Source organism: Nematostella vectensis, chromosome 8 (genome assembly GCF_932526225.1).
Source record: "Nematostella vectensis chromosome 8, jaNemVect1.1, whole genome shotgun sequence".
NCBI classification, from domain to species: domain Eukaryota; kingdom Metazoa; phylum Cnidaria; class Anthozoa; order Actiniaria; family Edwardsiidae; genus Nematostella; species Nematostella vectensis.
The window spans coordinates 6,511,652-6,523,652 of record NC_064041.1 but is presented as its reverse complement, the minus strand read 5'-3'; the positions used below and the strand labels follow the sequence as shown (position 1 = coordinate 6,523,652).

Genomic DNA, 12,001 nt, shown 5'->3' with positions numbered 1-12,001 from the left:
GTGTTGTTTTTACTCAGACCCGTACCCAGTCGTAAAAAAGGGATCGCAGACTGGATGGGCGCGCAAAGGATTGTGGAGCGTACGTGAACGTAAATTTTCACGACAACGTAAAAAAGGGGATCGCAAGGGATTGAGTACGAGTCTGGATCGGCGCGCAAAGGATTGTGGGGCGTAGGTGATCGGAACAATGTTAATCATATAGTGGGATTTGGAAACTAGTGGAAACTGTTTTCTTACTGGCTTAAGAAAATTCCTCATGTCCTTCAATTACTTTAAAAGAAAACAATGTATGGTTTTGAAATAGTTTGTTTTTATTTGTCACCTTTACTATTCTGAATATTAGCAACGTAAGCACCCTACGGCGATTTGACATCCATCGTTTGCACTGACGTTTTTTTTTTTTAAATACACCTATTTTAATAAAGGTTCTCAGTGCCAACGGCAATCGCCAAATGGCAGTTCTACGACCGAAAGGTGTTAAGATATGTGTTTATATACCTATAATCTCCCCTCACAGAATATGTACAATGCTTACACCTATCCCCAACACCTTAAACCCTTTCACTCCTGGGTACTTTTGAGCAAAATTGTAAGAAAAACAGACTGAAAACAGAGACCTCCCCCCCCCTATCTCAAGTCCAACACTACCAGTTAAGCTAAGCTACCGCTGACCCAAGACGGTGTCTTTTCAATCTAGCGACGGCATTGCCACAGCCTGTTGCTTACAACAGTTTTGTTGTAAATTACAGCTTTTTCACATCATGCCTTAGGACATCATGATGTCTATTTGGCCATAATTAATGCTCTGCATATGGATGTTTGCACGCTGAAGTTGATTGAATGGGATAATTCCTTGTTTGGGTTACACCGAGTGAGAAAGGAATTTTCTAGTTGCTACCCAACCTCTTTCAAAAATTGTTTGCAGGCTTGTTCTGGGTTCTTAGGACGTGGAAATTATTTGTTTGGCTTTGGGGCAAAGAAACTCATTACAAAAATTGTTATGATTATGGGCAGGAGATTGCCCGCCTCTCTGTGAAGGTGCTTCCAAGACTCCCATGATGCAGTGCAGGCATGCAATTTAGCCTAAACATGGAGACTCGCTTTTAATGGAGGTTTTAGCATTGATTATTGTGGCTGATTGCTGTAAAATGGGACCTGACGGAGCGCAATGAAGGTATCTATTTGTGACTTGATCTGTGTTTGCTTGTCTTTATTCGTAGCTCGGAAGTTCGTGTCTTTCTTGGTCATGAAATGTTTCTGAGTTTAAGCATTTGTTTACGAATTGGTCATAAATTTAAGGTTAATATTTTAAAATGAAGTAAATTCTATTACATTGCTTCGATGCGCTTTTGAGGGTGGTCTATGCCTTGGATGAATCCATGAGTATCCGGAATTTGGGCCTATATTTTACGGGCGTCTCAGGACGTTATAGTAATTAAAGACATAATCTCCCCTCACTAAATATGCACAAATGTATACACATATCCCAAACACCTATAATCTCCCCTCACTGAATAAGTTCAGTATATACACCTATCCCCAATACCTATAATCTCCTCTCACTGAATAAGTACAGTATATACACCTATCCCCAAATACCTATAGTCTATCCATCTATCCCCCGATGCCTGTAATCTCCCTCAGTCCTAGTAAGGTATGCCTGACTGCTGTTCGGAGCTCTCTCATCTTCCAGCAATAAATACAAGGGTTTATAGCACTATTCGCCAGCACAATACAAGTGAAAATCTTCACAAATGAAGGCGAACGACGGTTATCTCGACTGAGCTCGAAATACGCTAACGCGACACTGCAAGGCATGTAGCAGAGAATGAAGAAGAAGTAAATGTACAAAGAGTGTATCACTGATTTCTGGTACTGCTTTATATTTGCTGTTAACACATTCGAAGCAGTACTTGTGGAAGAGAATTGAGAAGTGCTATTTTGAAAGGAGCCTAACGTTTGGGCTCCACGTATCTGTCTCTGGTGTTTTTTAAGGATCCTATAGATATGGAAATAACACGAGATAATAATATTAAAGCAAATAGCCATGCAGGAGTTGAGGATGATGTTAAAGATTGTGTTCCCGACCAGAAACCATGAGATTGCAACACACAACGAGACCACCCAAAGTGCAACACACACATCAACGCTCCTCTTCATCGTACAAACTGCCGAGTATCGCAGATGAAGACGTAACGCCAGATATCTGTCGACCGCCACCGCAGTCAAACTTAACAAAGAAAGAGATCCAAACATCGTTGACGTAAACCCAAACGAAACACAAAGCCCGCAGTACAACTTGGGCCACTTGGCTGCGTCGAATTCTAGAGCATTCCAAGCAAGTATAACAGGCTGCGAGATGAACCCAACAGATAAGTCTGACAAAGCAAGGTTGAATATGAGCACCAGGGCAGGTGTATGGAGGGTCGGAGTCCGCCATATTGAGACGAGAACCATAAAGTTCAGGAATATATTAGGTAGAATGGTGACTCCGTTCAGTACAGCAATGACTATAAACTCTGCTTGAGTTATGTGTCCTTCATTGATCCAGTCAGTGAAATGGTAGCAAGAGTAATTGTAAGTCATGACTCTCTTAAATCATCTGCTAACGAGTGTCTCCGAGTCTCTTACTGTAATCCGCTTGAAATTAACCATCAATAGATGTTATCAAAATGCACGGTACACTCTAAAGAGTCATGTCACTCTTAAATCATCTGCTAACGAGTGTCTCCGAGTCTCTTACTGTAATCCGCTTAAAGTTAGCCAGCAGTAGATGTTATGAAAATGCACGGAACACTCAATAGATTCCGTATTTTTTTTTTTCAACACCAGGGTTTGTTTAGAGGAGCAATAGCTATCCTTAAACAAGCTATTCCAGCTATTACTCTTTTTTTCTAACGTTAATTTCTCACTCGTCTTATAGTCTCTCTGCAGCTGCTGCTTGTATCTTCCAAAAGAAATCTTTCTGGATTGAACTTGAAGAAGATATTATCCAAATGCACGGTACACTCTAAAGAGTCCGTAATTTTTTAACACCAGGGTTTGATTAGAGGAACAATAACAAGCTATAACAGCGCCTCTTTCAAACGTTGATTGCTTTTCTCGCCTTTTAGTATCTTAGCAGCTGCTTGAATCTTCCCAAAGAGAGAACAGTCAAAACATTCTTAAAACAGTCTCTCGAATTTTCAAATCCGCCTTTAGACAGCAGACTGTTTAATTACAACTTCCAATTACGCCTACCTAAAATATGTTCACGAAATGGACAGAAAGAAAGTTTGTCATTGAATGTTTTTTTAATATCACGTCTACAGATTATTTATTTTCTGATGGTGTGGCTTTGGAAAAAAAAATAAGGCGAAAAGTAATCTTGCCTAAAGCTTATCAATGCAATTCCCTGCAAATAGTACGATTGGAAGCCAAAGGATATAGTGCGTGGGTGTTGTTTGTCTAGAGCAAACTTTGATGCTTGTTTAATTTCCTCGAAACCCCAGTTGGAAACATAAGTGACAATGATAAAATTAGTATGTCGACAGAGGAAGGGGGTGAAAAGAAAAGCAATGGCAATTTCTAACGCCACCGAATTAGTATTATGTACTGAGATTATTGCCTTGCTATAGATACAAAACCTATAAAACTGTAAAAGCTATATAGATTTCTGTGACAAATAAAATGGAAAACGTACTTAGCATCTTAATCTATCTACAACATACAACAATGATGAAATTAGTACATCGACAGAGGAAAGGGGGTGAAAAGAAAAGCAATGGCTATTTTAAACGCCACCGAATAAGTACTATTTACTGAGATTATGGCCTTGCTTTAGATAATATATAGATTTAGGCACTGCCTAAAAGCGGAGCCAGCATGACTTTTTTCAGCATAAACTTGTGTAGAACCCCCCTTCCCTGCACTTTCATTATGCATCATGTTCCACCACCCACAAAAACGGCACCATATGTAAAACATACAAAGATTGCATGTTCTATAAATACTGCAATTATTATTAAAATGTGTTCTTCCAATCCTCCTAGGGAATGCCTAGAACAAATATGTTTATTTGTTCTAGGTGGAAAAAAAATATTTATTGACATTACTAAGCATATCATTAACTAAACTATACTTGATAGACAACTGATACAGCAAAATTAGCAAAATAAATTTTTGCTTGGGTTAACAGGGAAGGCTTTCAGGTGTGAAAGGAGGTCATATTTATTTTAAAATAAGGATCAATTAAAGTTCTGGGTGCTATTTTATTCTCTTCAAAATTTAAAACAATAAACAAATACATATCAAATTTCTATATATTAATAAGTATATCAGCAAAACACACTATCGTAGTGGATTTTAGGTAAAAGTACTCATTCCCTGCCTGTACTGTCCCAATTCCTTTTACCTTTTTAAATTACTTTACTTTACTCATTTTCTTTCTCTTGTGTAAGTTTTAAAGTAAGCAATTCAAATATTGGAAAAATATCTTTATTAACCTTCTCTCTTGTGCTTTAGAATGTAACTTTGCTAAGGGTGGATTAAAAGCACTCCAACATATTTGAAAAAATTCTGAGTACATTATTTTATTATACAGTTAAGAACCACATATAAAAACCTAGAATGAACCTGTTAACCTAAAATTATCAAATTAGAATCCTTTTTATAAGCATCTATTTAGCCTATAATTTGAAATAGGTAAAATGAATTCTAAATAGTTTTAAATAGGATCTTAAGGGATCATATAGGATATCTGTTTTTGTTTTTTTTATGATTAACTTACTACCTCAATTACTTTACCATGATTCATTGTAATAGAAAGAGACTATTTATGAACCTAAATAGCCTAAATGTCACTAACCACACATTATACAAGAACCTGTCAGGCTAACTTGGAAAACTAGGTTTTTTACTTTTATAACTCTGGTTCATTTTTCTTAGAACAATTTTTCAATTAAAATATTATCTTACTTTTTGTTACTTTATATGTGTTTATTTTTGGTGACCTACATTAAATACCAATGCCTTATATGTACATCCTGCTCTGGGTCATGCCTCTTAGCCAGCAGCTTGTGTCTCAGCTTGATTTCAGAATCTCTGGCTGAGATTAACCTAAAGAAGTTTGGAGAAAAGCATTTAAGAAAAAACTGGTAATTTCCTTATGATACAAATATTATACCACAAAAACCTAATTTATAAAACCTAAAACAAAAACTAGTCCGAACTAAAATTTTCTAAAATGATACCCATTACAGAAAATGAACTTATGAACTTTGCTGTCTCAAAAAGCTCAATGATCTGATTAGCCAGAGGTTGAAAGAGCTTTTATAGGAGAAGCTGCAGAGGGAAAAAACATTGCTTTTGAGAAAATTGCTCCTCTACAAAAAAGCTGTCTTGGCTTTCTATGAAACCTGAATTTTACTTTTGGACCACATTATATTGTGACATGAGAAAAAAAAGTTTTTTAAGGTTTGTAAGAAAACATTGAGGGTTATTGAAAATATTGTAGGTGGTATAAAAACAAGGCATATTTTTTTAGGTAATAACAGATCCTCAAGGTCCTAATATGTATGTGCATCTTTTTTTTTTTTAAATCAAAACAGAATTCCAGAATAGTCGATTTAAATTTCAAGTGTTTATCAAATATATGTTGTTTTTCACAAATTACTCATACTTAGGGTTTTAGGAGACCAGCTCTCAATTTCTTTAGGGTTTTAGGAAACCAGTTCTCTATTTCTTTCTCCAAAGAAAGCTGGAGTTTACCCAAGTAATTCATTTAAGCCTTGCTCATCTTTGTGAGAATTTGACCAATCATTCATTGAAAGGAATTAAACATCACTTTTGGTTTTATTTCTAGTATATCATAGCTGTCAAACCAACTTGGACAGAAATCTTGTGAAATCGGATGAAATCAGCAAATATGTGAAAAAAAAAACAAAAAAAAAACAAGAGAGCCAATGCGGATGAATACAGAGAATGTATAAACATTCTCACAAAAATTAGGTTTATGATGAGGTCCAAAATCGTGTGACAGAGTTGACAGCTCTGGTAACTTCAATTCAATTCATTCATGAAAAGTAGTAATAATTTTCCTATGATAGATTGTGAATGGCAGATTTAGAGATCGAATTTGATAAATACAGCCTAGAATATTTATTCCCTGAGGTAAGTACTTAAAGTAAATTAAATTCAACAATGAAAAAGGTGTTCAAACTTTGAAAATCGTTCGTCTAATCTATCGTTCCGCTAAGTACTTTAATACAATACGCTAACTTACCTACGTCTGCCAGTGCAAGAACAAATACATAGGAGCACTTGTCGGAGGTGTCCATAAAATTAGCTTGTTTTTTCTTTCTTTATCTTGTGGCTTCCTCTGACATTTCAGCTGACCTTGACTCGAGACTTGACTCTTGAAAACTTTCAACCATGCTTTTACACAGTCTTTTGCACATAATTAGACAAATTCATATCCGTGGTTAGCATTCCCACGAATGAATTTTTTTTTTCAAGCACTTCTTTTTCAACAATTCTTGGCTTTTCTGCAGTCAGTTTTCGTGTGTTTTTGAGAGGGGCAAAAATACTCATCCGCCATATTGTTTTGCGCGCTCTGGAGGCCTGTGCCGAGGCAGATCACTGCTGGCAGCTTGTGACAACGACGTCATTGACCACAAAAACTGAGTCGCCTAGTTATAGACCATTTCTATACCTATGGGGCTCCGCGCGCGGCCTACGGCCGCGCTGGCCCCGCTAACAAACCTGTAAAACCTGTAAAAGCTAAAGAAGGACTGAAAATAGGAATATAATTGGAAATCTATTTTAATTCTTTCGAACTTTAGAAGCACACTAGCATACACACATTGGCACCAGTCGGGCCAAGACGGGACGCTAGCACAGTCTATTACCCGTGCAGTTCGGCAACCATGGACAGCTGTTTCGTCCTTATTAGGACTCGTCAGCATGGCATAGCCGGTTTGCCTCAGTTAAACTTCATCGGCAAAAAAAATGCAGGGCGACTTCGACTCGAGCGAAGTGCTTTAAACCACAGCTTAGATCCATGTGGGATCTAGAGCTGCGACCGGGCTAGCGTGATGCCAATTGTGCGGATCACGCATGCGACCTTTGCTAGTCTAAAACTCCGTCGGATAGCCAAACTATCCTTGCGAGTATGTATACATAAATGTGAACTTTAGAAGCACACTAGCATACACACATTGGCACCAGTCGGGCCAAGACGGGACGCTAGCACAGTCTATTACCCGTGCAGTTCGGCAACCATGGACAGCTGTTTCGTCCTTATTAGGACTCGTCAGCATGGCATAGCCGGTTTGCCTCAGTTAAACTTCATCGGCAAAAAAACTGCAGGGCGACTTCGACTCGAGCGAAGTGCTTTAAACCACAGCTTAGATCCATGTGGGATCTAGAGCTGCGACCGGGCTAGCGTGATGCCAATTGTGCGGATCACGCATGCGACCTTTGCTAGTCTAAAACTCCGTCGGATAGCCAAACTATCCTTGCGAGTATGTATACATAAATGTGAACTTTAGAAGCACACTAGCATACACACATTGGCACCAGTCGGGCCAAGACGGGACGCTAGCACAGTCTATTACCCGTGCAGTTCGGCAACCATGGACAGCTGTTTCGTCCTTATTAGGACTCGTCAGCATGGTATAGCCGGTTTGCCTCAGTTAAACTTCATCGGCAAAAAAACTGCAGGGCGACTTAGACTCGAGCGAAGTGCTTTAAACCACAGCTTAGATCCATGTGGGATCTAGAGCTGCGACCGGGCTAGCGTGATGCCAATTGTGCGGATCACGCATGCGACCTTTGCTAGTCTAAAACTCCGTCGGATAGCCAAACTATCCTTGCGAGTATGTATACATAAATGTGAACTTTAGAAGCACACTAGCATACACACATTGGCACCAGTCGGGCCAAGACGGGACGCTAGCACAGTCTATTACCCGTGCAGTTCGGCAACCATGGACAGCTGTTTCGTCCTTATTAGGACTCGTCAGCATGGCATAGCCGGTTTGCCTCAGTTAAACTTCATCGGCAAAAAAACTGCAGGGCGACTTCGACTCGAGCGAAGTGCTTTAAACCACAGCTTAGATCCATGTGGGATCTAGAGCTGCGACCGGGCTAGCGTGATGCCAATTGTGCGGATCACGCATGCGACCTTTGCTAGTCTAAAACTCCGTCGGATAGCCAAACTATCCTTGCGAGTATGTATACATAAATGTGAACTTTAGAAGCACACTAGCATACACACATTGGCACCAGTCGGGCCAAGACGGGACGCTAGCACAGTCTATTACCCGTGCAGTTCGGCAACCATGGACAGCTGTTTCGTCCTTATTAGGACTCGTCAGCATGGCATAGCCGGTTTGCCTCAGTTAAACTTCATCGGCAAAAAAACTGCAGGGCGACTTCGACTTGAGCGAAGTGCTTTAAACCACAGCTTAGATCCATGTGGGATCTAGAGCTGCGACCGGGCTAGCGTGATGCCAATTGTGCGGATCACGCATGCGACCTTTGCTAGTCTAAAACTCCGTCGGATAGCCAAACTATCCTTGCGAGTATGTATACATAAATGTGAACTTTAGAAGCACACTAGCATACACACATTGGCACCAGTCGGGCCAAGACGGGACGCTAGCACAGTCTATTACCCGTGCAGTTCGGCAACCATGGACAGCTGTTTCGTCCTTATTAGGACTCGTCAGCATGGCATAGCCGGTTTGCCGATGAAGTTTAACTGAGGCAAACCGGCTATGCCATGCTGACGAGTCCTAATAAGGACGAAACAGCTGTCCATGGTTGCCGAACTGCACGGGTAATAGACTGTGCTAGCGTCCCGTCTTGGCCCGACTGGTGCCAATGTGTGTATGCTAGTGTGCTTCTAAAGTTCACATTTAATTCTTTCCCAGGACACCAAAAGGTTCGAAAACGTTACGTCATACTTTCCCGGAATGTTGAATGGGCTATATAATTGTATTGTGTTTTGTGGCTTTTTATAAACTCACAAAACCAAAAGCTTAGGGGACTAAGAAAATTTATCAAAATGCTGATGATAATGATAAGAAAACTGCAAGGGCAAAATCTTTTGAATTAATCAACAGTCTGCTTTCTTTGTCAACGAAATTTATACAGTTCTATAACTTAAATGTTCAAGGGTTACACTTTGAGGCGATAGATCGAGACGCTAAGTACATTTTCCATTTTATTTGCCAACGAAATCTATATAGTGCAAAAATGAAATGTTCAAGGGTTACACTTTGCGGCGATAGATCAAGATGCTAAGTACGTTTTCCACCCGCTCTAATTTATCAGTCACATCCTCGAAGAAACTTTTTTTCACTTCTTTTCACTTTGTTTTGCAATTTATTTGATTCCATCAGTTCTAAGATGTGTTGAGCTCGAAGTAAATCAACTAATGCTACTTATATAAAAAAAACGAATAATGATAAAAAATTAATAATAATAATAGAAAAAAGGAAATAGAATAATTACTTCATAGCTCGACGGGGTGTCTCAGAACGAACGATAACAAAAATATAATTTTTGTTGTCATTTTTACCACGATTATCATCATTTTATCAATAATATTTATCGTTTTACCATCATCACCATTGTTTTACCTTCAACATCACCGTCCCCATCACCACCACCATAGCCGTCTCCATCACCATCATCACCATCATAATCAATACCATTATTGTATCAACATACCTGTGACAAGCCGAGTTGGCCTGTGGCACCGATGCTCTTCCAGGAGTCTGCTGTGCTGCTCGTCCATGCACAAACGATCCAGATTCCGAGAAATACTTGTCGCCAGGTTCGTCACGGACGTCAGCGCACCCGCCGAGAAATGCCGAACGAAAGACGACAATCCCCGAGACATTCCCGACACAAAAGCGCCTGGCCCTCGGGTAAGCCCATCGTATGGGAGATAGAAGAAGTCCGAGAGACCCTGAGTAAAGTTCCTGATAAGGCCAGCAGGACTTCCTAGTAGCTCTAGAGACCCGAGAACCCAGCCGACCTTGAACACCGCTGCTGACAGATAGTGGTAGAAGATCTTTTGCGCGAGCGCAGAACTTTGGGTGTAAACCGGGGAGAGTTGGAGTTCACCGAAGTAAAGCGGCGTGTCGTCCATGGCAATAAAAAGCTTGATTGACGCATGGAGTGTGAGATGAATGGTGATTGGATGAATACGTAGTAAGCCAACCATAGTGGGGTTAAGCGAGGGCTGAGCCAAAATAAGGATGTCATTTACAGAGGTCAATTCATCGAGTTTTCTTACTGGCGGTAGGAAGGTTTCAGCGATGGTTACAAGGCGATAGATGAAAGTATCTTCAATGTACACCGTTAGGGGCTCCAGAGCCAAATCAACAGATTCCAGAAAGGCGCTTGATCCTTCACAGCCTGGTTCATAACGAGCAATCAGCTTAAAAACAGGCTTCAAAAGTCCTGCTTCCTTGGGCGAACGTTTAGGCGCAGAGCCGTGATCTCCTTCGAGGGTAACGGTCGGGAGGACGATCACAGCAAACTCGTAAAGGTCGTCCTCAAGCTGATTGTCCAACTGGAGTCCCGCAATACTCATAGAGAATTCTGGAAGAGCTGAGTCTGAGCTTTTCTTTGGAATGAGCGAGTGCTTCAGTGTTAATCCGTCCACTGTGGCCCTAACAACCTCGTACGGCCTCCTCAAATGAGTGACTTCATCAATCAAGCAAAAACCAAGCTGTGTGACAACGACCTCAACGTCGAAAGTAGTGAATGATGGCACGGGTGCTAGGGAGTCGTATTCATGTTCGTCATTGTAGGGTGTTATCCGGACAACCGTGCTAAGCCTCGACTTATTTACAGTAACTGTCACCCTACCTCTTCCCGGCAAGTTAACAGGGAACCTTCCCGGTATGTTGATATCGAACCCGTGGGACCATCCCTGGGGAACTTCAGTCGTTAATCCGGGTTGCACCGCAGCCTCGGGACCCTCTAAAATCTCAGAGACTGTGACGTTGTAAAGGCCCTGGATATGAACATCGGGGAACTTCTGCACCTCACTCGACGTCTTGAACCATTCACGGACCACAGGGAACTCGTAGTGCATGCTGCTGAAGGCCCCTATTTCAGGGACCACATACATAGGGTCCATCTGCTCCATGACTACGATCTTCTCAGGCGAGCCCTTACGGTAGGAGGGACTCTGCGGAGGTGTAGCCTGCCCAAATTGAAGAGTAAAAGGGCAGTCATTGTAGAGGATGAACCTGGGGGAATGATCAACTGCGACGATGATGTGGACGATACCGCCACAAGTCTGGGTGGTAAGGACTAGCGGTAGAGTGGTCTTGTCGCGCGACAGGGTGGCTCCCACCATGGATCGTTTAGTACCAGAACTAACAAAAACAGGGCACGACCATACAGGGTCACCTTGATGAGATATATCCGATGTAGCAGCCGGCACCGACTCCACATCCTTAGAACACCTCTCATCTAGCCCCGGCTTAGAGTTCGTGTGATCTTCAACTTGCTTGTCTAGTTTGTGTACAGTATGACCAGGTTCTAGCCCGCTAGAGAAAAGGTCTTCATCTTCCCTTGAGTGCACTCCAGCTTCATTGTTTCCGGTCTGACGCGTCTGTTTGGATTGTTTGCTTTGGTCTAGGGAAAGGCATAAGAGAGGGGAGGCTTCACCGAGTTGGGCGTTGCCACCTTCGTCCAGTACCAGTGCAGAGGTAGCGGCAACGTCCCAGCAACGAATGGGCACCGAAACGTCGCAGGCATCTTGTATGGTCATGGCACGTTCACTGGTAAACTGCTCGGTAGATACCTGGAATTACATACAAAATAACATTGAAAAATGAATACAATATTATAATAAATATATATTATTATATATTATTATTATTATATATTATCATTATTATTATTATTATTATTATTATTATTATTATTATTATTATTATTATTATTATTATTATTATTATTATTATTATTATTATTGTTATTACTATTATTA

General features: G+C 40.8%; 2 protein-coding genes and 1 long non-coding RNA gene across 3 annotated transcripts in view; all 3 read right to left on the bottom strand.

The window, feature by feature from the left end:
* Window positions 1–12,001, bottom strand: part of LOC5501742 (intermembrane lipid transfer protein VPS13B-like) — a 61,190-nt gene that overhangs the window by 1,936 nt on the left and 47,253 nt on the right. Inside the window, exon 37 of the mRNA XM_032370038.2 lies at window positions 9,718–11,812. Coding sequence (XP_032225929.2) covers window positions 9,718–11,812 — 2,095 coding nt within the window. The remainder of the gene's footprint in view (window positions 1–9,717; window positions 11,813–12,001) is intronic.
* Window positions 291–3,890, bottom strand: LOC116608952 (histamine H2 receptor-like). Its single transcript, XM_032370043.2, has one exon. It carries the CDS (start codon window positions 2,584–2,586, stop codon window positions 1,615–1,617), a length of 972 nt encoding a protein of 323 aa, XP_032225934.1. The 5' UTR covers window positions 2,587–3,890; the 3' UTR covers window positions 291–1,614.
* LOC125570220 lies at window positions 4,463–6,893 on the bottom strand. The gene is made up of 2 exons (XR_007312573.1): window positions 6,263–6,893; window positions 4,463–5,097 (listed from the first exon to the last, which is right to left on the bottom strand). It is a non-coding gene; the product is annotated as an uncharacterized LOC125570220 (long non-coding RNA).